At 47.9% G+C, this 27360-nt stretch overlaps 1 protein-coding gene and 2 long non-coding RNA genes across 5 annotated transcripts in view; all 3 read left to right on the forward strand.

The window, feature by feature from the left end:
* Positions 1-2338: 2338 nt before the first annotated feature.
* LGALS3 (galectin 3) lies at positions 2339-27119 on the forward strand. Of its 2 annotated transcripts, XM_081194241.1 has the most exons (7): positions 2422-2462; positions 14069-14130; positions 17133-17154; positions 18080-18502; positions 22392-22480; positions 25205-25373; positions 26827-27119. In XM_081194241.1, the coding sequence occupies exons 3-7, from the start codon at positions 17137-17139 to the stop codon at positions 26980-26982; spliced, it is 855 nt and encodes a 284-aa protein (XP_081050367.1). In that variant the 5' UTR covers positions 2422-2462; positions 14069-14130; positions 17133-17136; the 3' UTR covers positions 26983-27119. The 2 variants fall into 2 exon arrangements, with proteins under 2 accessions (XP_081050366.1, XP_081050367.1); XM_081194240.1 differs by lacking the exon at positions 14069-14130 and having other exon boundaries at positions 2339-2462.
* Positions 9799-27360, forward strand: part of LOC308587474 — a 306756-nt gene continuing 289194 nt past the window's right edge. For both annotated transcript variants that reach the window (XR_014008404.1, XR_014008405.1), the window contains exon 1: positions 9799-11075. This is a non-coding gene — a long non-coding RNA (uncharacterized lncRNA). The remainder of the gene's footprint in view (positions 11076-27360) is intronic.
* LOC308587467 lies at positions 11770-27225 on the forward strand. Its single transcript, XR_014008402.1, has 3 exons — positions 11770-11943; positions 12433-14008; positions 27210-27225. It is a non-coding gene; the product is annotated as an uncharacterized lncRNA (long non-coding RNA).

Below are 27360 nucleotides of genomic sequence, written 5' to 3' on the forward strand. Positions count from 1 at the left end.
AGAAAGTTTGTGTGAAATCTAACCTGTTTTAAAACTTTCTGTAAGTTTTAAACTATCGTTGGAAATGTTTATTGATTTTATTTTTATCTTATTGCAAACCACTTTGAGGTGGTTGGTTTCTTTTACAATCAAGTGGTGCAGAAACATTAACGGAAATGAATAAAACGAAACAAATGGAAAGCAATGGGCAGATGCTTGAACCTTAAATCTCAGTTTTTGGATGTTAAATGGGACCCACATTTTCCCCGCAAACTCATAAACTTCATGATATTACGCCTGCCCGTGAGGGACTGTGCCACTTCACATTTATCTCTGGGTGAATTTCAACCACTGCCCTCTGCTGCTCATGAACATTAGCAGAACCTCACGAAAAGGCAAATCTTTGTGACCCCTTAGGAAGCCGTCCACGTTGCACATGCAGATGAAGCGTGGAAAACAAGTTCTGATGAATCATCCATGTGTTTGTTTCCATAGCAATAAGATCAGCTGTTCTAAGGCTCTTAACCAGTGCTTTTTTTCCCTTAAAAAAATATTTAGGGGTACTCTCATTTTCCTACCCATGTTGAAATACTGCCCCTCAATCAGGCCAAACTTAGATTCACAAAATGTTTAGGGGTATGCGCACCCCAGAAAAAAGCACTGCTCTTAACTCCTACGAGGCAATGCTCTTCTCTTGCCTTCTGCTAACCTGGCACCGCCCAGAGGTTTTAGGACTACGGTTCCCATCTGCTGGGGGTGTTGGGAGTTGTAGTGCAGAAACCTCTGGAGGCGCCCGGTTAGCAAAGGCTGCTGTAGTCTAATCTGAGCCAAGCCTTGGCATATGACTGCCTGGTCAGAGGCCTTGTGACCTTCACATTGCAATTTCACCTTTGTCCTCTTGAGCTGCTCTCACCCCCAGCAATACAGGAATAGGCAGCTGTCCCGTACGGGGATCAAACCTGCAACCGTGGCATTTTCAGCACCACGCTCTAACCAGATGACCCCAACCCCAGCAGAGATTTAAAACTGCAAAACATGCAGAGAAGTAGAACGTGAAAATATAGGCAGAGGGCCTTCTCGGTGGTGGCGCCTGCTCTGTGGAACACCATCCCACCAGATGTCAAAGAGTGACTATCTGACTTTGGAAGACATCTGAAGGCAGCCCTCTGTATAGGGAAGCTTTTAATGGCCGATGTTTTATTGTTTTAATATTTTGTTGGGAGCAGCCCAGAGTGGCTGGGGCAACTCAGTCAGATGGGAGGCATATAAATAAAATTATTATCATTATTATTAGCTGTCAGGCCTTTATTATTACAATAGGTGGGTGTGGGGCCAAAATGTCATCCGTGCCCTTGAAATAATCGTGGTCCCTTTTTAATGTTACAAAAGCATCCTACTGCTGGTCCATTTCCAGAACAAAAATACGAATAAAATACTATTTTTAAATCAGTGCTAGTTGTTGTTGTTTAGTCATTTAGTCGTGTCCGCCTCTTCGTGGCCCCCTGGACCAGAGCACGCCAGGCACTCCTGTCTTCCACTGCCTCCCGCAGTTTGGTCAAACTCATGCTGGTAGCTTCGAGAACACTGTCCCACCATCTCGTCCTCTGTCATCCCCTTCTCCTTGTGCCCTCCATCTTTCCCAACATCAGGGTCTTTTCCAGGGAGTCTTCTCTTCTCAAGAGGTGGCCAAAGTATTGGAGCCTCAGCTTCAGGATCTGTCCTTCCAGGGAGCACTCAGGGCTGATTTCCTTAAGAATGGATGCGTTTGATCTTCTTGCAGTCCATGGGACTCTCAAGAGTGATAATACTTAGTACTAAAATACTAAGTGTTAAAGTATCAATTCTTAATACTAAAATGCTAATAAAACAGTGTTTTTATTAGTGCTAGTACTTAGTACTAAAATACTTAGTACTAAAGTGTTAATAGTACTAAAAGACTAATAAAAATGACACCGACCACCCGTCCATAATATACCTGGACACATTCTCTATGTGCTACTCGAACAAGTGCCTTTTTTTCTCTTGTCTTAAATCTCCCTGAATGTCTACAAGCTCAAGCCTTAGGACAGAAGGAGGGGAAAAACTTTCCCATGTACTGTACACTTTCTCCCTGCCATGCAGATATTTGCAACCTTCCCCCCGGTCTCCTCTCTCTCGCCTTTTCTCTAGAGGGAAAAAGTCCCCGCCGCCACCCCTTTTCCTCGTAGGGGAGTCGCGGACATCCTGGACGGGGCGGGATGCCGAGGGGAACCCCGGCTGGGTGGGTGGGGGGCAGCCCTAGGGTGGGTGGCACCCGTGAGGGCCAGGCTGCAGAAAAAGGCGGTACAAGGTCGTGGGCGGTGGGGAGGGGCATTTGGGGGGCGGGACACCCGACGGGGCGGTCCCGGGACGGGGATATGAGACGCCTGGCCGGCCCCGCCCGAGCCCGTCTCGGCTGCTGCTTTCCCCCTTCTCAGTCCGAGGTTTCGACGGGATCCTGCCAGGTAAGAAGGGCGTCGAGGATCGGGCCCAGGAGATTTTGGGGGCGCTGGGGGGGGGTTGGCCGACCTTCCACACCCCACCCCGAGAATGGTGCCACTTTTGGGGGTTCCTTTCTCCAGCCCCCCACCCAGCTGTCGGTGTTGAGAGACGGTTCCAAAAAGGGGAACCGTCTGAATTTTGTTTTTGGAGGATGGGGGTCTCTGGTCCAGGAGGGCGGGATTTGCCAGCTCCAAACCCCCGCCGTCTGCGATGACCTCCCGGCGGAGATTTGAGGGGTCCTCCTCCTGCCCCCGGTTTGGGCATCTGCGCCCTCGAGGGGCGTGGAGGAGTTGGCTAAAGAGACCCCCGCCAAGAGCGCATCTGGCTCAGAGCTGACTTCTCCGAAGCTTGCAGAAGCCGTCCAGGGTCAGCCCAGCCCAAACCAAAAAGGAGCCGTAGAGAAAAAGAGCCTTTGACGTCTCCTCTGCTCCCCCCCAGCCTCTGTCAACGTCTGAATATGTGGGTTTGTCAAACTGAATCCGTAGCCTATTTCACAGCATGGAGCTCTGCCACCCTGCGAGGGTGATTCATCCCCGTCAGATATTAAATCCACACGCATGGATCTTGCAAGTTACATAAGGAGAGGCTGCAGGATCAGGCCCATAGCCCATCCATGCTCTAACCCAACTCCCTAGAGACTGCGATCTACTCACAGAGTTTAAACTGGCAGTGATCTACCCAGTGGCGTAGCGTGGGTTGTCAGCACCCGGGGCAAGGCAAGTAATTTGCCCCCCTAACCCGTGGATTTGCGCCCCCTAACCCGTGGATTTGCGCCCCCTAACCCTAACCCCCAGATGTTGTGCCCGGTGCGGCCGGCCCCCCCTGCACCCCCCACGCTACGCCACTGGATCTACCCCCTTTCTTTGGGAATTTGGGTCAAAGTTGTTGAGTTTTTTCAGGGAGGAGGTAAAATGTTGAGCTTTTTTTTAGGGGAGCCACAGTTGTTCAGCTTCTTTGGGGGGAGCCAGTGATCTACCAGTGATCTACCACAGATGTCCAGTGATCTGCCGGTAGATCACAATCTACCTGTTGGACATGCCTGCTCTAACCAGCTGAGCTATCCATGGATTAGACAAAAGAGCAGGGGACAAAATGTTGGTTCTGCTCCGCCTGCGCATTTGCAGACAGCCATGCTTTGGAGGTGCTTCGGATTGGACCTGCGACCTTCTGCATGCCCAGCATGTGTTCTAGCCACTAGCACTGCAGCGCCAGTCCCCAAAGCTGTGGGGTGCACCATCAGGTTGCCCTTTCACATCCCACTACAGCTGGCCAGCAGCGGGTCGGACTCTGTGTCTCTGCAGAGGCAGGGCAGGGCTGGGTGTAAGGCACAGCGGGGAGAGTGGAAGCCCAGAATGCAGAATTGTAAAGTAATGGTTGTTTTGTGCTCAAATCTACGCGGAATGGGGTTGGTGTGTGGGAGAAAAAAAGGACAGATTTAGTAGTGGTGCAGAAATATTGAACTGTGACTCTGGATTTGGCTTTTGGCACATGTTGGCAAGCAGCCAAGCAGCGAAAAGGCTTCTGCAGTTGTACAGAATAGTTCTGCAATCCTGCATGCAACAGCCTCTTCTGTCTCTTTCAGAAGTTGCTGTTTAGGTAAGGTAAAAGGTAAAGGACTCCTGGACGGTTAAGTCCAGTCAAAGGCAACTATGGGGTTGCGGCGTTCATCTCGCTTTCAGGCCAAGGGAGACAGCATTTGTCCACAGACAGCTTTCCGGTTCATGTGGCCAGCTTCTGGCGCAATAGAACACGCGACAGAAACCTAGTTGCTGTTTAGCTTCAGTTAGGTCACATCTGCATGGATCTCTTTCCACAGAGCTATAGGTAGCAAACGTTTGCTTTTTCTGCATCCAGTAGAAATCCATAGCACCGATACTGAGAACCAGCTGGGTGCGGTGACTGTGCTGTAATTGATAATCGCAGTTCATATCCTGTGTTTATGTCCAAGATCCAAAACGGCTTACAATCCAGATTCCTGTTTAGTAACACTTGCAAGAGAGTCTTCCGTCTGTATGGGCAGAGGCAGTGATGCTTCTGCAAGCCTGTTGCGTGAGACCACGGGAGGGCAGGGTTTCCCCCTCTCATTGAACCCTTGGCTTGGCCACTGTGGGAACTGGGTGCTAGACTTGGTGGCCCACTGGCCTGATCCAGGAGGCTCCTCTTAGGGCGCAACTATCATAGAACAAAGGGACGTGGGTGGCGCTGTGGGTTAAACCACAGAGCCTAGGACTTGCTAATCAGAAGGTCGGTGGTTCAAATCCCCGCGACGGGGTGAGCTCCTGTTGCTTGGTCCCAGCTCCTGCCAACCTAGCAGTTTAAAAGCATGTCAAAAGTGCAAGTAGATAAATAGGTACCACTCCGGCGGGAAGGGAAACGGCATTTCCGTGCGCTGCTCTGGTTCACCAGAAGTGGCTCAGCCATGCTGGCCACATGACCCAGAAGCTGTACGCCGGCTCCCTTGGCCAATAAAGCGAGATCAGGAGTGCTCTGATGGTGTTTCCTGCTTGGCAGGGGGTTGGACTCGATGGCCCTTGTGGTCTTTTCCAACTCTATGATTCTATGATTCTATGAGATGAGCGCCGCAACCCCAGAGTCGGCCACGACTGGACCTAATGGTCAGGGGTCCCTTTACCTATACCTATAATAGAACAACAAAACAACAACACCACAAACTGGCTTATAAGTATAAAACCAAATTTACTAGAATAATAGCTAGAATAGAGGTAGACTTGTAAACATTTAAGCAACAAACATACTAAGGTGCCATGTGCAAAACAAAGCCTGGAGATACTGTAAACATGGAGTGGATAAATGTACAACTCTATCTTAACAAGTGACATATGCAGTAAATGTTATACAGACTGGATAAATGAACCGTTCAGCAAGTAGCGTAAGTCCAGGCGCAGAACGGCAACCCCCTGCCGCTACAAGGGAAGGGTAGTGCACTGGAGAATATGAAAAAGTTTTTGAAAGCTGTTTTCCAAAGATTGAACTGGATGAGATGTTCTTCAATGGGTCTTGAGTTGGAAACACAAAGCCGTATGCATGGATCAATCACGGGAAGGCAAATCAAAACCACCACCCCGATGAGAATAACGCAAGTGGGCAAACGGAGACCTGTTTTCCGGATATATTACAGGTTTCGCTACAGGCTTCATCAGTCCGAAAAGCCAGTCATACAAAACGGTTTGCTCAGGATAAAGAAAGTATTCCAACTATTATAGAAACAACAGCAGCAAAGGGAGGAACTGACTTTGGCCAGTTCAAATCCCATTCATCAGCTCAGCCTACCTTTCAGGGTTGTTGTAATGATAAGGTGGCGTATGCTACATCCAAGCATTGATGCTGACCACATCCAAATATGCCACCCTCAGCAAAATGGGAAGAAATGGTGCAAGGTGCCTAGGACCCTCGTACCTATGGGACCGCCTCTCCTGGTATGTCCCACGGAGGACCTTAAGGTCCATGAATAAGAATAGCTTAAAGGTCCCAGACCCTAAGGAAGTCAGATTATCCTCCCCCAGGGCCAGGGCCTTCTCAGTGATGGCTCCGACCTGGTGGAATGCTCTGTCCCACGAGACTAGGGCCCTGCAGGACTTGATTTCCTTCCGTTGGGCTGTAAGACAGAGCTATTCCGCCTGGCCTTCAATTTGAATTAGCCTGATCCTCTATTCCCTTTTCCCTTTCCTCTTCTATGAAGAAACCCTTTCTGGGACCCCACGTTTAAATTCTTCCCTGGTCTCCTTGCTGGCCCTGGTAGGACCAATTTGGCCAGTTAGCCCTGGTGATCATTTGCTGTCTACTGACTGGGTTCCCCTCCCAATGACCCATGAATTTTTGAATTTTATTGATATTGATGCTGCATTTTATGTTGTATTTTATGCTGTTTTTAAGTCACATTTTAATCAGTGTTTTATATTTGCTGTTAGCCGCCCTGAGCCTGGTTTTTAAATGGGGAAGGGCGGGGTATAAATAATAAAAATTATTATTATTATTATTATTATTATGCATTTTAATAATAATAATAATAATAATAATAATAATAATAATAATAATAATAATAATTTTTCTTTATATCCTGCCCTCCCCAGCCAAAGCCGGGCCCAGGGCGGCTAACAACAATAAAATAATACAACATTCTAAAATCATTTCATTATAAAATTAATTTAAATCAAATTGATGGCAATCATTGAGCTAGAATTCTGTGAAGATTGCCAAAGGAGGGGGTCAGGCTGTGCCTTGGCCAAAGGCCTGGTGGAACAGCTCTGTCTTGCAGGCCCTGCGAAAAGATGTCAAATCCCACAGGGCCTTAGTCTCTTGTGACAGAGCGTTCCACCAGACGGGGCCACGACTGAAAAGGCCCTGGCTCTGGTTGAGGTCAGCCTAACCTCCCTGTGGCCCAGGATCTCCAAGATGTTTTTGTTTGAAGACCGTAAGGTCCTCCGTGGGACATACCAGGAGAGGCAGTCCTGTAGGTACGAGGGTCCTAAGCCAAATAGGGCCTTAAAGGTTAAAACCAGCAAATGTTGCTAACTGCCCTGAGGTCTTCAGATGAAGGGTGGTAGACAAATAAAATAAATAAAATAAAGGTTGGTAATAATGATATAGTAGTGTTCGCGCCTGATGCCAGCTTGTGAGTGCATTTTATTTTGCAGATAAATGCAGTGCTTTTTTTCCTGGAGGGACACAGGGGGACGCATACCCCTAAACACTTTGTGAATCTTAAGTTTGGCCTCATTTAGGGGCCTACTCAATATGAGTAGGAAAATGAGAGTACCCTAAACATTTTATTTAGGGGGGAAAAGCACTGGATAAATGTATTGTATTTTGCAGAATGCTTAGACAGCTAAATGTGAAGATATCTAAGCAGTGTATCAGAGCAGAGGGTTAAAAAAAAAAAGTTAACGGAAACTTTTGTGCGATTTGATTCTGGTGAGACTTCCTGGTTTACAGCTGCTCTGCCCCCCCCCCCCCCCGTGACTCCCAGCTTTTTCTGCGGTGGCTTTTTCATTTGCCACAATGTCAACATCCCTCCTTTTGAAATGACAGCCGTGTGAGAATAGAAGGCCCCTTTTCTGTTCTCCCTTGCTTGGTAATGGGCGAGGCTCTGTAATCCCTTGGGCATTATTTCTGCATTGTAGATCTGAGCCCCGCCCAGCGCTGATGCTCAGCACAGCCTGTAGCCCTTGACCGTCCAGGGTGCTCCCAGCTGGGGAGGAGCCCATACCTATGGGGCAGGGTGGCTGCTTTGGGTGAAGAAGGACACAGGTTCAGTCCCCAATGGCCTCTCCAGTTCTTTCTTTCTTCTTTGGCGATCACTCTTAGATTGTCTTCCATAAACAATGAGTCCATAAGTGACTGTGGAGGCCAATTCTGGACCCACACGTCCTTCCACAGTGGGGACATAGGTTTCCGGGCGGGAGCTGATCACGGTGTGGATTTGCCAAGCGTGGCTTCCTCTTAGCACGTTTCTCCCTTGCGTCCTGAGTTCAAGTGTCTTCAAAGCCCATGACACCTTTGGTCAAGGCTGTTCTCCAACTGGAGCGCTCGCACGCCAGTGTTTCCCAAATGCCAGTGTCTATACTACATTTTTTTAGATTTGCCTTGAGAGAGTCTTTAAACCTCTTTTGTTGACCACCAGAATTACGCTTTCCATTTTTAAGTTCGGAATAGAGTACAGTGGTACCTTGGGTTACAGACGCTTCAGGTTCCAGGCGCTTCAGGTTACAGACTCCACTAACCCAGAAATAGTACCTCAGGTTAAGAACTTTGCTTCAGGATGAGAACAGAAATTGTGTGGTGGCAGTGGGAAGCCCCATTAGCTAAAGTGGTGCTTCACGTTAAGAACAGTTTCAGGTTAAGAACGGACCTCCAGAACGAATTAAGTTCTTAACCCGAGGTACCACTGTAGTTGCTTTGGAAGACGATAACCAGGCATCTGCACAACATGACCAGTCCAACGAAGTTGAAGAATCATCACTTCAACATGGGTGATCTTTGATTCTTCCAGTACACAGTAGTGGGTGACAGACGAGACCCTTGAGAGCTGCTGTAAGTCAGAGTAAGCAACACTGGGAGAGATGGGCCAGTGAATGTGACTCAACAGAATATGGCTTCATCCATTCAGATCTGGTCTGAACTGACACACTCCTAATGTAGCAACTGCTTCTCCGGGTTAGAACAAAGATCTGTCTCGACACATCTTCTTCACAAGCACCTTGGCAAAGGGAGGGTATTTGCAATGTAAAAGCAGAAAAATACATAACATAGTAACAAATGAAAACAGTTACAGACACACCCCAGTTTAATAGGCCTGTGAGGAAAGGAATGTTTTTGCCTGGCGCCTAAAGATATGTAACAAAGGCGACAGGTGAGCCACCCTGGGGAGAACATTCCACAAACGGGGAGCCACTGCAGAAAAGGCCCCGCTCTCAGGTTGCCACCCTCTGGACCTCTCGAGGAGGACGGCATACAATGAAGGGCCTCAGATGATCATCTCTCTGGAGTCACTTCAGAGATGCACTTCTTGAGGTTTTGCGGTCCTGAGCCATTTATAGGTCGGGCCAGATTCTGCGTAATATGAGCATATGTCCCAGTAAGTAACCTGGCCACTGTTGTAAATAAAAATATGCCCTTTTCCCTTATGGGGTATCCAAGAGCCCATATAGAGTCCTTACATAGGTTCCCTATTGGTAGGAGAAAATAACAGAGGCCAACCAGAGAATATTGAGAAGCAAAGCAGCTAGTAAGCCTGATCTTTATTGATCTGTTGCAACAGGGTACTCCCCTCACACGCAGGAAAGGAGGAGGACCCACAAAAATGCTGTGCAAGGGCTTATAAAGACTTTTAAAATTCCCATCCTCTAGATCCAGACCACCCCCAGAAACATTATGCATACATCACAGAAGGGGTGTAACCTAAGACCACCCCTCAGATACATCCCACCTACATCACAGAAATTTTAATGTTGTTTTTCTCCTGTCACAGTTTATCTCCTGTCTGGCAAGTTACTTGATTGGATTGCCTGGGGAGCCTGGCCATTCTTTTGTAGTGGTAAAATACTTATTTCCTGGGCCAGGTCACAGGCTCACACCTTATTCAAACAGACATATCCTTCAGACAGGATTTGTGAGGAAAGAGACAATGGGGAGGCTTTTCCAGTTTAACCTTGCAGAGAAAACATTTGGTCAGTTTAGGAATCAAAATGGTTCCAGGTTGGTCTTCCTGTGTTGATCTATGTATGTGCAGTTATGAACATTACCATATATCTAAGACCATAAAATTCCTATCACACCACTTAATTCTGTACCAGCTGAAGTTTCTGCAGCATCTTCAGAGGCAGCCCCACGTATGATGTGTTGCAGTAATCTATCCTAGAGGTTACCAGAGCATGGAGGAAAGAAGTTAGGCTGTCCCTGTCCAGATGGGGGCACAGCTGGCCCACCGGCCGAAGCTGATGGATGGCGCTCAGCGCTACCAAGGCTGCCTGAGCAGTGCCAGATTTACGCATAAGCAAAACAAGCTACAGCTCAGGGCCCCACCCCCTTGGGGGCCCCAGAAAAATCTGAAGGGAAAAGATGTACATTTCCAAAATGTAAGATAAAAAAACAAATAAAATAAAACCTACATACAGCAACAGTGTTTTGTTTTGTGTAGGCTCCTATGATGTAAGGCATGGGTAGGCAAACGAAGGCCCGGGGGCCGGATCTGGCCCAATCACCTTCTAAATCCGGCCTGCGGACGGTCTGGGAATCAGCGTGTTTTTACATGAGTAGAATGTGTCCTTTTATTTAAAATGCATCTCTGGGTTATTTGTGGGGCATAGGAATTCGTTCATTTTTTTTTTCTTTCCAAAATATAGTCCAGCCCCCCACAAGGTCTGAGGGACAGTGGACTGGCCCCCTGCTGAAAATGTTTGCTGACCCCTGATGTAAGGTAATGGGCCCCGCCTGCTAGCCTGCTCCCTAAGGAGAAAGGACAGCTGGACATATAAAGGGCCCCATTACCTTCAGTAGTTTAGGGTCTCATCCAACTTAAATCCAGCCCTGCGCATGAGCCTCAAGTGAAATGGAGGCTGAGTTTTATTTATTTAATTCTAGCATTCCTCTCCCAGTTTTCTAGCATGGGGCAGATATTCAAAGCGGTGAATGACATAAGGAAAGCATTAAGAACAGGCAGCAATAACAGCGAGATAGTCGTGCAGAAACAAAACCATGCAACCCTTTTGATCTCGGCTGCCTGCAATTGTGTTGAAGGCAAGGGAGTTAATTGCCTGTTTGGTACTTCAGAGGCCCAAAGAGAATGGGATTCTGTTGTCTAAATAGTTGGTGTTCCAAGAGGGCTGCCATTATCAGAGTTTTGGAGCCTCCTGATTTGTGTTTTGTAAAGGCATTCTCTGCTTCCGGGAGAGCAGCCTGGGCTTGCCTGCACCAGAATGGACTTGGTTCTTGAAAGGGCATTGTAATGGCAGGGAGGGATGGTGAGGACGGAAGGAGGAGCATATTCAGAAAGATGCAGTGTCCTTTCCATTGTTGACATTGCACACAGTCCTGCAATAAGGTGCTTTAAGGCATGGGTAGGCAAACTAAGGCCCGGGGGCCGGATCTGGCCCAATCGCCTTCTCAGTCCAGCCCGCAGACAGTCCGGGAATCAGCATGTTTTTACATGAGTAGAATGTGTCCTTTTATTGAAAATGCATCTCTGGGTTGTTTGTGGGGCCTGCCTGGTGTTTTTACAGGAGTAGAATGTGTGCTTTTATGTAAAATGCATCTCTGGGTTATTTGTGGGGCATAGGAATACGTTCATTCCCACCCCAAAAAAATAGTCCGGCCCCCCACAAGGTCTGAGGGACAGTGGACCGGCCCCCTGCTGAAAAAGTTTACTGACCCCTGCTTTAAGGCATCCCCAGCATCTGTCTGCAAATAATTCTATTGTATTCCTGGGCACAATTGTTCAGCTCTACAAATCTATGATTCTATGAACTTGTGCTTTAAAGAGTCTTGTATTAAGTTTTCTTGATCACCTCTGGTGAGTCACAGTTGTCTCCAGGTGACCAAGTGGGAAAGTTTGTTGTTGTTGTTGTTGTTGTTGTTGTTGTTGTTGTTGTTACTACTACTACAGGCCATCAATATGCTAGAAAATGCTCATGCAGGTATGAGTAGACCAGGGGCAAGTACCTTTCTCTCTGAGCTAATCTTGCAAATAAGTACACAACTTTGTGAACTTGGAGGAAGAATAATAGTGCCTTTGAGCATGGTCAGAGATCCTTACCTTCAGCACTGAGTAAACACAGTTAAATTCCTTGTGGTTAGGGCCAGGATGATACATGCTAGATTTTCAGTAAGCGTACTTTGAGAAATGTTTTGCGTGGTTGGTACTAAACTGGCATTTGTTGCTAAACTTTGCAACAAAGCTCAGGGAGAAAACAAAAGCAAACTCACCCAGTCCCGTTGGGCTGGTTTAGAGCAGTGTTTCCCAACCACTGTTCCGCGGCACACTAGTGTGCCGCGAGATGTTGCCTGGTGTGCCGCGAGATGTTGCCTGGAGGGAGGCGGGCGAGTCGGGCAGCGAGAGGTGGGGCGGCGGCGGCGAGGAGAGGCCGCCCAGCGCGGGGCTCTCGCCGTCTGCCTGCCTGGCTGCCTGCGAGCTCGGCGGGCAGCGCCTCCGCCCGCAGCGCCCGCCTCGCGGCTCTCATTCCCTGCCCCTGCCAAAGCTCACCCAGCCAAGCCGCGCTCTCCTTCCTGCCTCGCTTTGCTGCCTCCTCCCACCCCCAAAGCTTGGAGGTTCCCCGGCAAGGGGGAGGGGGAAAAATTGAAACTTACACTTTCGTGCGTCCCTCCCGGCGTGACGCTGCGCGCTGACGTCACGGGGCTGTAATGGTGGTGTGCCTCGAGATTTTTTTCATCAAACAAGTGTGCCTTTGCCCAAAAAAGGTTGGGAAACACTGGTTTAGAGCTGGCTATTGAACAACCTCTACCTATCCTAATTTGATTGCCTAATTGGGCTGGAATGTTTGGCATGAAGGCTCTCTGTTTCGCTGTAGCAGTTAAACAGGGTGGTTGCTCAGCCTTGCAATCTTCAGGTCTGATCCCTTTTCTCAGTGACGCTTGCCTAAAACTCTGATCATCTTAAATCTCACTGCCGCAAAACCTGGATTCTGCAGCTGGAATAAATTGCACAGGAGTTTCTTCCTCAATTGATAGTTGGTTTGCAGGCAGATCTGAATCTTGAAGTCTGTTTCGTATTGCAGATGAAGGTCTTGATAAACTTCCTCTTTGCGTACCAAATACCAAAGTGCCTGTAGTGTAAGTCCACCTTCAGGTATCAGGTAGAGGTGAGTCACTAAAGATAAGCAGGAATCCACATGCCTGGGATATAGTTTCTGGCTCTTGAAGGCTCCATTCTGTCTGATCCTCGCTATCCCGTCCAGGATGAAAGAAACTATACACACAAGATAGACTTGGGCCTGCCTGCCTGATGGGAAAATCAGACTGATTTAAGAGCTGCAGAAATTAAGTAATATGCAAATAGGGTAGAGAATAGGGATGTCAGGAGCATCCCAGATCATAAGATTTCAGGGCTCAAAGCTGAGAACTAAGGTAATGTCATTGGGGAGGGGGCACACACTGATGATGTCACAGAGATGATGTCATGGGAATGCCACTAAGCACGACACATCAAGCATTAACCTGAAAGACCTACATTGGCTCCCAGGATGTTTCGGAGCACAATTCAAAGTGTTGCTGACCTTTAAAGCCCTAAACGGCTTCAGCCCAGTAGACCTGAAGGAGTGTCTCCACCCCCATTGTTCTGCCCAGATACTGAGGTCCAGCGCCGAGGGCCTTCTGGCGGTTCCCTCATTGCGAGAAGCCAAGTTACAGGGAACCAGGCAGAGGGCCTTTTTGGTGGTGGCGCCCGCCCTGTGGAACGCCCCCCCTTCAGATGTCAAGGAAATATACAACTACCAGACTTTTAGAAGACATCTGAAGGCAGCCCTGTTCAGGGAAGCTTTTAATGTTTAACAGGCTATTGTATTTTAATATTTTGTTGGAAGCTGCCCAGAGTGGCTGGGGAAACCCAACCAGATGGATGGAGTATAAATATTGTTGTTGTTGTTGTTGTTGTTGTTATTATTATTAACTGCAGTCACTATGACCTTTTGCAGAGATGGAGTCACCGAGCTACGGTTTTTTCAGAGATCCCCTTGAAAAGGGGTTGACTACTAAACCGCTTTAGGAATTGTATCTCTGCGAAGAGAATAGGGGTCTCCTGAAAACATTCAGCACCCCTTAACATATGACAGCTCACAGAATTATTTGGCGTTCACCATGTCTCTTTAAAGTGGCCGTGGCTTCAGGTTTCCCGGCCCTACAAAGATGCCATTGGGGGATTGAACCCGGAACCTTTTGCATGTGTGGACAGAATCTCCCATAGCCGAAGAAGCTGAGCATGTGCAGAGACCTTGCCAGCTCCTAATAGGACAGAAACTGGGTAGTGCACCATCTTGGAGTGTTGGAATTGGATGGAGTGGGGAGTGACCCGAATTCTGATCCTCCTTCATCTTGCTAGGTGACCTTGAACTGACTCTTATCCTCACAACGACCCTGCGAGCTGTGCCAGGCAAGCCCCAGGTACATGCCTCTGCTGAGGCCAATGATAATTATAATCTATTACCTATACCCCACCCATGTGACTAGGTTGCCGCAGCCATTCTTTCCTTTTTCTTTTTAAACAAAATGTTTATTACAAAAGAAAAGGTCCTCAGACCACACATATGTACATAACCAGGTGTCTGGGGATTGGAAAATTCATCAGCCAGCTCTATGGATAGCAAGAAGCCTTGCACTTTCCTTCATCGGGGTACTGAATACTCGTGGTGCAAAAATGATTCGAAGAGCAGGCAGCTGCTAAGAAGATGCTATTGGCTAAAGCCATCAGTGGACCGTAACAGTCTCTTGGTGATTACCCTAAAGAAAAGCTCTTTGTTGGACTAGGCTCTCAAGCACCTACAGCCTGCTGACAGCCTGTTATTTGCCAGCGATTAGGGGGTTCCTCAAGGGACACAGGTGGTGCTGTGGGTTAAACCACAGAGTCTAGGGCTTGCCAATCAGAAGGTCGGCGGTTCGAATCCCCGCAATGGGGTGAGCTCCCGTTGCTCGGTCCCTGCTCCTGCCAACCTAACAGTTCGAAAGCACAAAAGTGCAAGTAGATAAATAGGTACCGCTCCGGCGGGAAGGTAAATGGCCTTTCCGTGCCAGAAGTGGCTTAGTCATGCTGGCCACATGACCCAGAAGCTGTACGCCGGCTCCCTCGGCCAGTAAAGCAAGATGAGTGCCACAATCCCAGAGTCGGTCACGACTGGACCTAATGGTCAGGGGTCCCTTTACCTTTAAGGTAGTCTCTGTGGGAGTATATTGTATTTAAAAATGTGGTATCAGAGTTTTTAGGGGGCTAAACAGGTTGGGATAGCTGGGAGAGCAGGCATGTTGGTTTTTGAATGTCTGATGTAGATTTTTTCAATTTTGTTGTTCTGTATGGGACACCGACAATAAAGATTATCGTATCATTGTATCGTAATTGATATTCAGAAGCATTGCTGCCTCCAACTGTGAAGGCAGAGCTGAGCCATCGTGGCTAGTAGATATGAGAGTCATCTTCAAATATCTCAAGGGCTGTCACATGGAAGAGGGAACCAGCTTGTTTTCTCCAACTCTGGAAGGTAGGACTCGAACCCATGGCTTCAAGGAGATTCCGACTAAACATCAGGAAGGACTTTCTGACAGGAAGAGCTGTTGGACAGTGGAATGGTCTCCCTCAAGAGGTTGTTGACTCTCCTTGAAGTTTTTTTTTAGCAGAGGTTGGATGGACATCTGTCAGGGATACTTTAGCTGAGATCCCTGCATTGCAGGGGGTTGGACTAGATGACCCTTGGGGTCCCTTCCAACTCTACCATTCTATGATTCCATGGTGAAAAGGTAAAGGACCCATGGGTACTTGTTTAGTCGTGTTCGGCTTTTTGTGACCCCATGGACCAGAACACGCCAGGCACTTCTGTCTCCCACTGCCTCCCGCAGTTGGGTCAAACTCATGCTGGTAGCTTTGAGAACTACATGGGTAGTTAAGTCCACTCAAAGGTGACTATGGGGTTGTGGCGCTCATCTTGCTTTCAGGCCGAGGGAGCTGGTGTTTGTCCGCAGACAGCTTTCTGGATCATGTGGCCAGCAGGACTAAACCGCTTCTGGCGCAACGGAACCCTGTGATGGAAACCAGAGTGCACAGAAACATGGTTTACCTTCCCGCCACAGTGGTACCTATTTATCTACTTGCACTGGTGTGCTTTCGAACTGCTAGGTTGGCAGGAGCAGGGACAGAGCAACGGGAGCTCACCCCATCACAGAGATTCTGTGATAGCCCTCTCCTCCACGAATCTATCCTTATCGTTAATGGCAGGGAAGGATAAACTGTAGAAATAGCATACTTTTAATCAAATCAATCATGGGTGGGGTGAAGTGATGAGTCACCGTTTTGCAACGTGAACTGTTGCCACAAACCTCGCAGGACTGTTGTGAGGAGGGCTTCAGCAGGGCAGTGCTTGTCGTGCCAATGCGCCGTGGGTGCATTGTAAGTAAACTGTGTAGGGCAAATACACTTTCTTAACATGAATGGGGAGCATTTGATTTGAGTCATGGGCGTGTCGAGGCCTGAGTGAGTCATATTTGCACAGAGCTTTCGCCTGAAGCCACGGACAACGGCTGTGTGTTTTCCCAAAGTGGATGCTATGGCAATTTCCCCGAATATCTCTTTGAAAGGGCGTGTTCGTGCGTGTTTTGTAGGCTTTCTATGAAGTTTGTGGGTCTCTCTCTTTTCTTATTTGGCCAGCTTTCAGGGGAGTGTACCCTCTCTGAAAGACAGCTCTGTTTGTGTTAAGAAGTGGGGGGGAAACCTGAAATATGTTCCTGGGCGGTCTTCGCTTCTTGTTCCAAGATGAGTCAACATCATGTGTATACTCAGAACATAGACGGAAATGAATTGGTAGCAGATCTGGATGGCTCACTGCTAGAAAGCAGGGAGAAATTCCATTCGGTTTGCATTTAAAGGCAAAGCTACCTAATTCTCACTGTTTGAAACAACACAAGCGCCGAAAAACTAGAGAACTGAAAAACACCCGTCCTTTGAAACTGGTGCAGTTCTGGATTTCGCAATGCCCTTCTGCAGCCAAGTAATGTGCAGGTGCTGCAGTAAAGTCTTTATGAAGATGTACACAGTGAAAAGAAAACACGAACATGCTTTATATTAGGCAAAATGGCAAGTAAACATTTAAAGAAGTTTGCACTCCAATGCTGGTGAATTTACATGAGTGCTTGAAAGCAACATCTGGATTCTGAGCTGTTTCTTTGCCCAAAAATAAATAAATCCCAGCCTTTATCAAGCTGGTGCTTCTCCAGATGTTTGGGGCTACAACTTCCATCAGCCACAGCCAGCAAACATCTGGGAGGGGCACCAGGTTGGCAAAACTTGCTCTATCCATTGCACCACAAAGCCTTCCTTGGCTCTGCCAATATTTGCATTTGGCCAGTGGAATCTATGGCTGCTGCCTTGCACTCACCTGTTCTCTTTTTCTGTTTTGTTTCAGGAAGATGTCTGACGGCTTTTCAGTAAGTATCTGCTCTCCTGATGCAGTAGTGCTTTTGATGCCAGTTTAAAAAAGGACTACTGTGTTGTTGCTGTGACCTGAGACCTCACGTGGTCTTGGCCTGAGAAAGCAGGGCGCTTTCTGTATCATCCAGAAAGCACCAGCCATGGTTTCAGCTGAGACATTTAATTGCACGTTTAGTCAAAACCCAGTTAAAACTATATATCGGGGGTTTTCCCCATCTATAAGATGCCCCCATGTATAAGACGGCCCCTATTTGGGGGGCAACAAACAATCACCAGTCCACACTCGGCACTATCCGTGTATAAGATGCCCATTGATTTTTGACATTACAGTGGTACCTCTAGTTACGGACTTGATCCATTCCGGGGTGTCATTCGCACCCCAAAAAGTCTGCAACTAGAGCACTGCTTCTGTGCATGCACGCAGTATGACAGAGCGCTTCTGCGCTAGTAGCATCCGTGCAGCTATCGTTGCAAAATTAAAAGTCTGCTACTTTGGAATATCTGCACCTATCTTTCCTAATTTAAAAGCCTCTGGGTTTTATTTTTACAAAAGTTAATTTGAATTTCCCCCCCCCCCATCTCATTATAGAGTGGACGCTCGGGTTGCGAACGTGATCCATGCAGGATGCACGTTCGCAACCCGCAGCGCCACGTCTGCGCACGTGCGGGTTGCAATTCGACGCTTCTGCACATGCACAAAGTGCGATTTAGTACTGTTCCGGTACTTCCGGGATTTGACGGGTCTGTAACACGTAAAAACGCAAACTGAAGCGTCTGTAACCCGAGGTATGACTGTATCTCATTTCCCAGAATGATTTTATTACCTTACAAGGCCACCGTATATGATTTTTCTTTACATTTCCAGCAAATATTTGGACCTCTTATACATTTTTGCTAACTGTTGCTTTGTTCTCTACACAGTTGTCTGATGCCCTATCTGGGGGCGCCAACAACCCGAACGCCAACCCAAATGCCCAGCCAAACCCGTGGGGAAATCAGCCCGGCACTTTCCCAGGATATCCCGGAGCGTTCCCCGGCCCATATCCTGGAGCACCCGGCGCATACCCGGGGGCCCCTGGCGCGTATCCTGGGGCCCCCGGCGCATATCCAGGGGCCCCTGGCGCGTATCCTGGGGCCCCACAAGCAGGTGGCGGATACCCTGGAGGCCCACCCCAGCCAGGCGGATTTCCCAGCGCACCTGGAATGGTTCCACCAGGTGCCTCCGGCATGTATCCTGGCCCCGGACAGCCCCCAAGTGGCGGAGGAGCACAGCCGACCGCACCGCAGGGTGGAGCCGGATTCCCATCTTCCGTTCCGTCCGGAGGAGCACCTTCCGGCCCATTGGTGAGAAACTTGCTTGTTTGCGTGTGCGTCTAGGCTAGGAAATCTCTCTCTCTCTGATCTGTCTTAATTTCAGAAAATGTATACACTGCATTGACGGTAAGCAATAACATCAAAAGCGGCTTGCAAGATTTAGGGTTCTGTCTCTTTTTAAAAAAGGAAACAAATACCCTTTGTTCACAGAACGGAAAGTTACTCCTGGATGAAGCTGTGAATAGGATCAGTTTGCAATATTCCCCATAGATAGGTTTTTCTGCTGGACACCAATTGCCCACTCAAAACTCCATTCCAGAGAATGATGTATTATTTTACTGTTGTTAGCCGCTCTGAGCCCAGCTTCGGCTGGGGAGGGCGGGATATAAATCATCATCATCATCATCCTCATCATCATTACATGAGTTCCGCAGCTTAAGGCAAAGATCTGAGGGTTGGCAGAATTAAATTAAACTAGCCAGAGTCATTTCGTTATTATTAATTTATACCCCACTTTTATATACTGATTTGTATACCGCTTCTATGCCCAAATGTTTTCTATTCCTATCTGGTACCACAGAACAGAGAAACATCTGACCAAAATTGCTGTGGAAATAATATTTTTTGATGATTGCACCAAGGTTTTTCCCCTCTCTAACTTATTAGTTGTGGCTTTAAACAGTTATTCTATTTTACCTATATTTTGGTGATTTGTTTATATTTTATATAATAATAATAATAATAATAATAATAATTATTATTATTATTATTATTATTATTATTATTATTATTATTATTTATTTATACCCCGCCCATCTGGCTGGGCCTCCCCAGCCACTCTGGGCGGCTTCCAAATGAATATTAAAATACTATAATACAGTGGTACCCCACAAGACGAACGCCTCGCAAGACGGAAAACCCGCTAGACGAAAGGGTTTTCTGTTCTGGAGGCGCTTCGCAAAACGAATTTCCCTATGGGCTTGCTTCGCAAGACGAAAGCCCATAGGGAAATCTCCGGGACAGCGGGGAAGCGCAGCGAGTCTTCCCCACTGTCCTCGGACCTCCTCCGAAGGCTGGTGGTGGGAGGAGGGCTCTCCTCCCGCCGCCAGCCTTCAGGGCAGCCTTCCGAAGGCTGGCGGTGGGGCGGGGAGCCCTCCGCCCGCCGCCAGCCTTCGGAAGGCTCCTCCAAAGTCTGGCGGTGGGGCGGAAAGCCCTTCTCCCCGCGCCAGCCTTCGGATGGCTGTCCTGAAGACTTGCGGTGGGAGGAGGGTTTTCCTTCCCACCGCCAATATTCAGAATGCTGTTCTGAATGTTGGCGGTGGGGAGGAAAAACCCTCCTCCCACCGCAAGCCCCGGGAACAGAGGAGAAGCGCTGCGCCCCTTCCCCTCTGTTCCCGTACCTGTCCTGAAGGCTTGCGGTGGGGAGAAAAGCCCTTCTCCGCACCGCCAGCCTGGCAAGCAGTTTCCATAGGAACGCATTAATTGATTTTCAATGCATTCCTATGGGGAACCGTGCTTCGCAAGACGAAAAACTCGCAAGAAGAAAAAACTTGCGGAACGAATTAATTTCGTCTTGCGAGGCACCACTGTACATCAAATATTAAAAGCTTCCCGAAACAGGGCTGCCTTCAGATGTCTTCTAAAAGCCTGGTAGTTGTTGTTCTCTTTGACATCTGGTGGGAGGGTGTTCCACAGGGAAGGCGCCACTACCGAGAAGGCCCTCTGCCTGGTTCCCTGTAACTTGGCTTCTCGCAGTGAGGGAACCGCCAGAAGGCCCTCGGAGCTGGACCTCAGTGTCCGGGTAGAACGATGGGGGTGGAGACACTCCTTCAGGTATACTGGGCCGAGGCCGTTTAGGGCTTTAAAGGTCAACACCAGCATTTTGAATTGTGCTCAGAAACGTACTGGGAGCCAATGTAGGTCTTTCAAGACCGGTGTTATGTGGTCTCTGCGGCCACCCCCAGTCACCAGTCTAGCTGCCGCGTTCTGGATTAGTTGTAGTTTCCGGGTCACCTTCAAAGGTAGCCCCACGTAGAGTGCATTGCAGTAGTCCAAGCGGGAGATAACCAGAGCATGCACCACTCTGGCGAGGCAGTCTGTGGGCAGGTAGGGTCTCAGCCTGCGTACCAGATGGAGCTGGTAAACAGCTGCCCTGGACACAGATTTGACCTGTGCCTCCATGGACAGCTGTGAGTCCAAAATGACTCCCAGGCTGCGCACCTGGTCCTTCAGGGGCACAGTTACCCCATTCAGGACCAGGGAATCCTCCACACCTGCCCGCCTCCTGTCCCCCAAAAACAGTACTTCTGTCTTGTCAGGATTCAACCTCAATCTGTTAGCCGCCATCCAACCTCCAACCGCCTCCAGGCACTCACACAGGACCTTCACTGCCTTCACTGCTTCTGATTTGAAAGCGAGGTAGAGCTGGGTATCATCCGCATACTGATGAACACCCAGCCCAAATCCCCTGATGATCTCTCCCAGCGGCTTCATGTAGATGTTGAAAAGCATGGGGGAGAGGACAGAACCCTGAGGCACCCCACAAATGAGAGCCCAGGGGTCTGAACACTCATCCCCCACACCACTTTCTGAACACAGCCCAGGAGGAAGGAGCGGAACCACTGTATGACAGTGCCCCCAGCTCCCAGCCCCTCAAGACGGTCCAGAAGGATGTTATGGTCGATGGTATCAAACGCCGCTGAGAGATCAAGCAGAACTAGGAAACAGCTCTCACCTTTGTCCCTAGCCTGCCGGAGATCATCAACCAGTGCGACCAAGGCAGTTTCAGTCCCATGATGAGGCCTGAATCCCGACTGGAAGGGATCCAAATGGTCTGCTTCTTCCAGGCGTGCCTGGAGTTGTTCAGCAACCACTCGCTCAATCACCTTGCCCAAGAATGGAAGATTTGAGACTGGGCGATAGTTGGCTATATCATGAGCTGCTTTGAGGTTGTCTCCCAGGTCCTAGACCAGTGTTTCTGAAGCTTTTTTCTTCTTTGGGCCACACTTTCAGAAGAAAAATTTGCTCACACCTCACCAAATTTCCTCTTGATAAGGAATACATTGGGAGGGGACTATTCCTAAAGGTAAAGGTAAAGGGGGTGGCGGTGTGGGTTAAACCACAAAGCCTAGGACTTGCTGATCAGAAGGTCGGCGGTTCAAATCCCCACGACGGGGTGAGCTCCCGTTGCTCAGTCCCTGCTCCTGCCAACCTAGCACTTCGAAAACACATCAAAGTGCAAGTAGATAAATAGGTACCACTCTGGTGGGAAGGTAAACGGCGTTTCCATGCGCTGCTCTGGTTCGCCAGAAGCGGCTTAGTCATGTTGGCCACATGACCCGGAAGCTGTATGCCGGCTCCCTCGGCCAATAAAGCGAGATGAGCACCGCAACCCCAGAGTCGGCCATGACTGGACCTAATGGTCAGTAGCAGTGCTTAAGTTATAACATGGAACACAACTATGATCATGAGATGTCCAGAAAGTACAAAACAATGCAGCTACATAAGAACATGTAATATTCCCAAAATAATTATAAATGAGCCCCTTACATATGTACCTTAAGTATGTATACAAATTCAGTGAGAGGTGTGTGCTTGCTTTTGCCGGGTAATCTCACTTATATTAGGTCTAATTTGAGGCAAACAAACCAACACAAAGAAGCCTTTCTCTTTTCTGATCTTGAAAATCCCTGATCTCAACAATATGCTGTGCAGAACTATAGCCAATGGGTTGCTGATGCTCTTGCTCTGAGTTTGGAAAGATAACTAGCCGCTATTCTGCAAATAAATAAATAAATATTTTGATACTATACACTGAAATGTTCACATGTTCCTGTGATTGTCCTTGAATCTTCCTGCCACACCCATTGAGACCCACTGCCCTCCACCAAAACTCTGAACATTATACCATCTTTTGCAGAAAGTTCCCTGTGACATCCCACTGCCGGCAGGACTCCAGCCTCGCACTTTATTGACCATTGTTGGGACGGTGAATCCAAGGGCAACCTGGTAAAGATGGAATATAATAATAATTTATTATTTATACCCCGCCCACCTGGCTGAGTTTCCCCAGCCACTCTGGGCAGCTGGAAAAGGGCTTGGGGGGGTGGGGGTGTTCCAGTTTTCTGTAGGAGGGGATTGCATGTTTGGGGCCGAATTACGGCTGTGTTGTCTCCCTCTTACTCATGGGTAGGCAAACTAAGGCCCGGGGCCTGGATCCAGCCCAATCGCCTTCTCAATCCAGCCCACGGACGGTCCGGGAATCTGCGTGTTTTTACATGAGTAGAATGTGTCCTTTTATTTAAAATATATTTCTGGGTTCTTTCTGCCTGGTGTTTTTACAGGAGTAGAATGTGTGCTTTTATTTAAAATGCATCTCTGGGTTATTTGTGGGGCATAGGAATTCATTCATTTCCTCCCCCCCAAAATATAGTCTGGCCTCCCACAAAGTCTGAGGACAGTGGACCAGCCCCCTGCTGAAAAAGTTTGCTGACCTCTGCTCTTCCCTGTCCCTTCTCCCTAGGCTCACAACTAGGAAGCCATAGATAAGGGTGGAGATGTGCTATTTTGAGTCAGCCAGGGGGAAGCGCATGAATGAGCTGGCTAAGCATGCTCTAGACCGGGCTGCTATCCCACATATCCTCCAGGCAAATCGTCATCTCTGAGCGGCTTTTCACAAAGCTTACGCAGTCGTGAAGGAAGATGAGGACAGGTGACCTCACCTAGGCCCGAAGTCACACACCCCCCTAAGCAGGCGCACGCATCCTTCGCCCGCAGATTATAGCGCTGGCCCAAGTATACCAGCCTGTACCTTCTTGGGACGAGCAGCCTGTGACTTCCTGGGACGAGCCTTTTTAAGAAAAAGGCTGTCCAAAGATTAAGAGGGGGGAATGAAGGAATGTGAGGACAGGTGACCTCACCTAGGCCCGAAGTCACCCCCCCACCAAAGCAGGCTCAAAGCTTCTCAAAGCTTTTCAAAATCATTTTCTCAGCAGCTAAGCATCAGAAACATTCCGCTTGCTGTAACTAAAAAGATTGCAACAAGGTAGAGAACAGAGCCCATTGTCTTCTCAGGCCTTTCTCAGAACCACATTGCAACTTGCTTTCTCTCCGGGAACCATGCCAAAACACAAGAATGAAACAACGGGAACACTCTGAAACCCCCTCACCCCCTTTCCTGCCAAGAGTCCACAATAGTTCCAAGACAGCTTTCTGTACATGCTCAGGAACCTCAACATGGGGCAGGACTCCTGAGGAAGGAGAAACGGGGAGGGAACTAGAAAGGGGTATATATGTTTGTGCACATTACTGTGAACTCGTGCATGCTTTTTGTGACTTATCACACTTGCTCCTTCTACCAGTTCATGGATGGTAGAAATAAAAGCATTTTCTCCGAAACTATTACTTGAGTGTCTGTTGACTCCCACTTCCCTTTCCCAGGTGCAATATTTTTCCCACCCGAGGGCAAAGCCTCATAAGGCTACAGTCGTTAGGATCAGTGGTTCCCAAATCGTTTTGGGCCCCCGACTGCTTGTTTCCATAAACCCATCCCTGGTGCCTCCCTAGCCGAGCCTATAAAGAGCATTATCCAGAATAGTGGTTTGCACAAACCGCTAAGATAGGTAAAGGTAAAGGGACCCCAGACCGCTAGGTCCAGTTGCGGCCAACTCTGGGGTTGCGGCGCTCATCTCGCTTTATTGGCTGAGGGAGCCGGCGTTCAGCTTCCGGGTCATGTGGCCAGCATGACTAAGCCACTTCTGGTGAACCAGAGCAGCACACGGAAACGCCGTTTACCTTCCTGCCGGAGCGGTACCTATTTATCTACTTGCACTTTGACCTGCTTTCGAACTGCTAGGATGGCAGGAGCAGGGACTGAGCAATGGGAGCTCACCCCGTCGCGGGGATTCGAACTGCCGATCTTCTGATCGGCAAGCCCTAGGCTCTGTGGTTTAACCCACAGCGCCACCTGCATCCCTAAGGAAGATAATAACACAGTGAAATTCAGAACAGCAACAATTAATGGTGCATTTATTCAAAATCCAGTTAAAAGGTTAAGTCAACAAAATTGACGAACTTGATCCCTGTGATACCAACTTTTCAGATAGTCATTTATATCTCTAGTGCCCCTGCCCCTCCTTCTTGTTACTCACCCCCCATGTAATCTGACCCCCCAGGGGGGCAGGACCACCCACTTAGTTAGATGTCACCCTGTCTTTATTGAGCTTTCGTCCTAATTTGCTTAGGGTGCATATAATTTCCCCCATCCTTCATCTCACACTTTTAAATGCATTTCCTCATCACATTCCTTACTGCAAAACTGTGTTTATTATTATTATTTGAAAAGCCATCCTGGAACTCTTAGCCGGAAAAGAGCTACAAATTGCACACCCATCAGCCAAATTTGCTCTGGCAGCTAAGAAGTTCTGTCCCAGCTCTGTTAATGCTTTCTAATTTTAAATTTTTATGCTGTACATTTTTTATGCTGAAAATGTTTATAGGTTAGGTTGTGCAATTTCAGAGGAAAGCCTTGCTCTTGCCCTCTGCTGTACATTGTAAAGACCTTTGGCTTTATGCAATAAATTGATTATTCTTTAAGGGGATTTGTTGGACTCTGGGAGAACACTGTGACTCTGATAACAGCGGTCTTAATTCCTGGCTCCCACTGTGTGATTTATGATCAAATCTTGAGACATTCCTCAGGAGACGGTTACAGCTTGTGTCTCCCTGTTGCAGCATTAAAGTGGATTTGAAGAAGGGCAATGACATCGCCCTCCACTTCAACCCCCGCTTCAATGAAGATGGCAGGAAAGTTATTGTTTGCAACACCATGCTTCATAACACCTGGGGGAAGGAAGACCGGACGGCCCCCAGGTTCCCTTTCGAGGCTGGCAAACCTTTCAAGGTAAAGGGGGGCACAGGGAAATGGGGTTCTCTCTCTTAACTGAAGCAGAAGAGAGATGAATGAGTTAAACGTTTGTGCTGTACAGTGGATGCTCGGGTTGCGAACATGATCCATGCGGGATGCATGTTCGCAAACTGCAGCTTCTGTGCATGCACAACCGCTGAAACCTGGAAGTAACGCATTCCAGTACTTCTGTGTTTCGGCGGGTTTCCGTAACCCAAAAAAACACAACCTGAAGCATCTGTAACCCGAGGTATGACTGTATAATGAAAGCACTGGCTGAAATTGATGTTTTAATGATGGGCAGCTTATTTTACCATGAAAATTAATTGCTGCATTTCCACAAAGAGCTGTGCCTAAAGCAGTGAACGACAACTTCCATCAGCCCTAGAAAGCATGGCCACGGGAGTTGCAGGTCCCCACACCTGATCTAAATCCACAAAAATTACATCTGCTTCTGGACCACTCTGTTTCATTACACCATAAGCCTGCCACCGTATTTCTGCATTGCCTCTAGTAAACATCCATCATTCAGTTAGCAACATATGCATTTCAGCAGCAGTCTTGCTTAGTGGTTATAGCAGTAAGAATAGAAGATGACCACAACCTAGATTGGACGGTTTCAGCCTCCCGACCAGATGTTTCTGGCAAGACCACAAGCACCCAGTATTTAACATTTACACTTTTTTGTTTTATCAACTCTAGTCTCATTTTCCATTTATTTGCGTATTTGATGCATTATTTGTGTATTTGATGATATATAATCAACAAATACTGAGGGTAAGGGGTTTGCAAACTCCTGCCGTGTGAGCTGTGTCATCTTCAAAACTACAGCTTTGTCTTCAAATTAGGGGTAGTGAGCTGTACATTTAGTAAAACCACCATTTACCACATCCTGTACCAGAACCAGGATTCCACGACTTGACTGTACAAAATTGCATCAGCAGCTAACCGTGTGATGACTTTTCCGCACAGGAAAACAGCTTTTTTAGATATATAAAAAATATATGACTGCTTAATTGTCATTTCTAAGTGGGGTACATAAAACAAACCATACAAAGGATAGAACAATTAAAAATCACCATAAAACTAAATACCAGCATGTAATGCCTGCTGGAAGAAGAGTCTTTGCTGTGTGCAGCAAGGAGGTTGCCTACCTGATCCCAAGTGGGAGGGAGTTCCACAGGCTTAGACCTGCAGCAGTGGTTTACGGACTTGATTCAAGAGTAGAGCCACTGAAATTAATGCAAGTTAAGTTAGTCATGGCCGTTAATTTCAATGAGTTTACTCTTAGTAAACTTCAGTTGAATATGGCCCTAAGCCTTGATTGCCAGAGTGCTAGGAAGCCATGCTCTGTTCAAAGAATTTGGAACTTAAGTTAATCTCTGCTCACAGCCTCTGCCAATCTGCTTTCCTGGTTCTTTCAATGTTTTGAACGCCTCTCCTTTTCCAGATCCAGATTCTGTGCGAAGCGGATCACCTGAAGATAGCAGTCAACGATGCCCATTTGATGCAGTATAACCACCGCATCAAGGAGCTAAACCAGATCAACAAGCTGTGCATCAATGGCGACATCACCCTCACCAGTGTCACACCAACAACCATCTAACCCAAGGCTGCAGCAACCCAATACGCCAACTCTGCGTGCATTAAAACCGCAGCTTTCGTTTTTCTAAAAAGATGTCCGGCTGGCTTCGCTTTGTAGGGCAAAGTTTAATAAAAATATATATACGCAGGACCAGTCAAGGAGAGGCTGAGTGTCATATGTAAGTCCTCAGAAGCAGGTTTCTAGTCCTTATGGGCACCAGAGGGTTAGAAAGGGTGTTGGCAATGGAGGGAGGATGGAGTGGGGATGCAGCTGAGCAGGACTGCTAGGAGGGTTTCTGATTTTTATTAGTAACTTTTTAAAAGCTAAACATCCATCAGATATTCAAGCAAATAATAATAATAATTTATTATTTGTACCCCGCCCATCTGGCTGGGTTTC

The sequence above is a fragment of the Podarcis bocagei genome, assembly GCF_964188305.1.
Source record: "Podarcis bocagei genome assembly, chromosome: 1".
In the NCBI taxonomy this organism is placed as follows: domain Eukaryota; kingdom Metazoa; phylum Chordata; class Lepidosauria; order Squamata; family Lacertidae; genus Podarcis; species Podarcis bocagei.

Coding starts and splice junctions, on each gene's coding strand:
- LGALS3 (XM_081194240.1), top strand. Junction 18,503..22,391: donor GAGCACCTTCCGGCCCATTG/GTGAGAAACTTG, acceptor CATCTTTTGCAG/AAAGTTCCCTGTGACATCCC. Junction 25,374..26,826: donor AGGCTGGCAAACCTTTCAAG/GTAAAGGGGGGC, acceptor CTCCTTTTCCAG/ATCCAGATTCTGTGCGAAGC.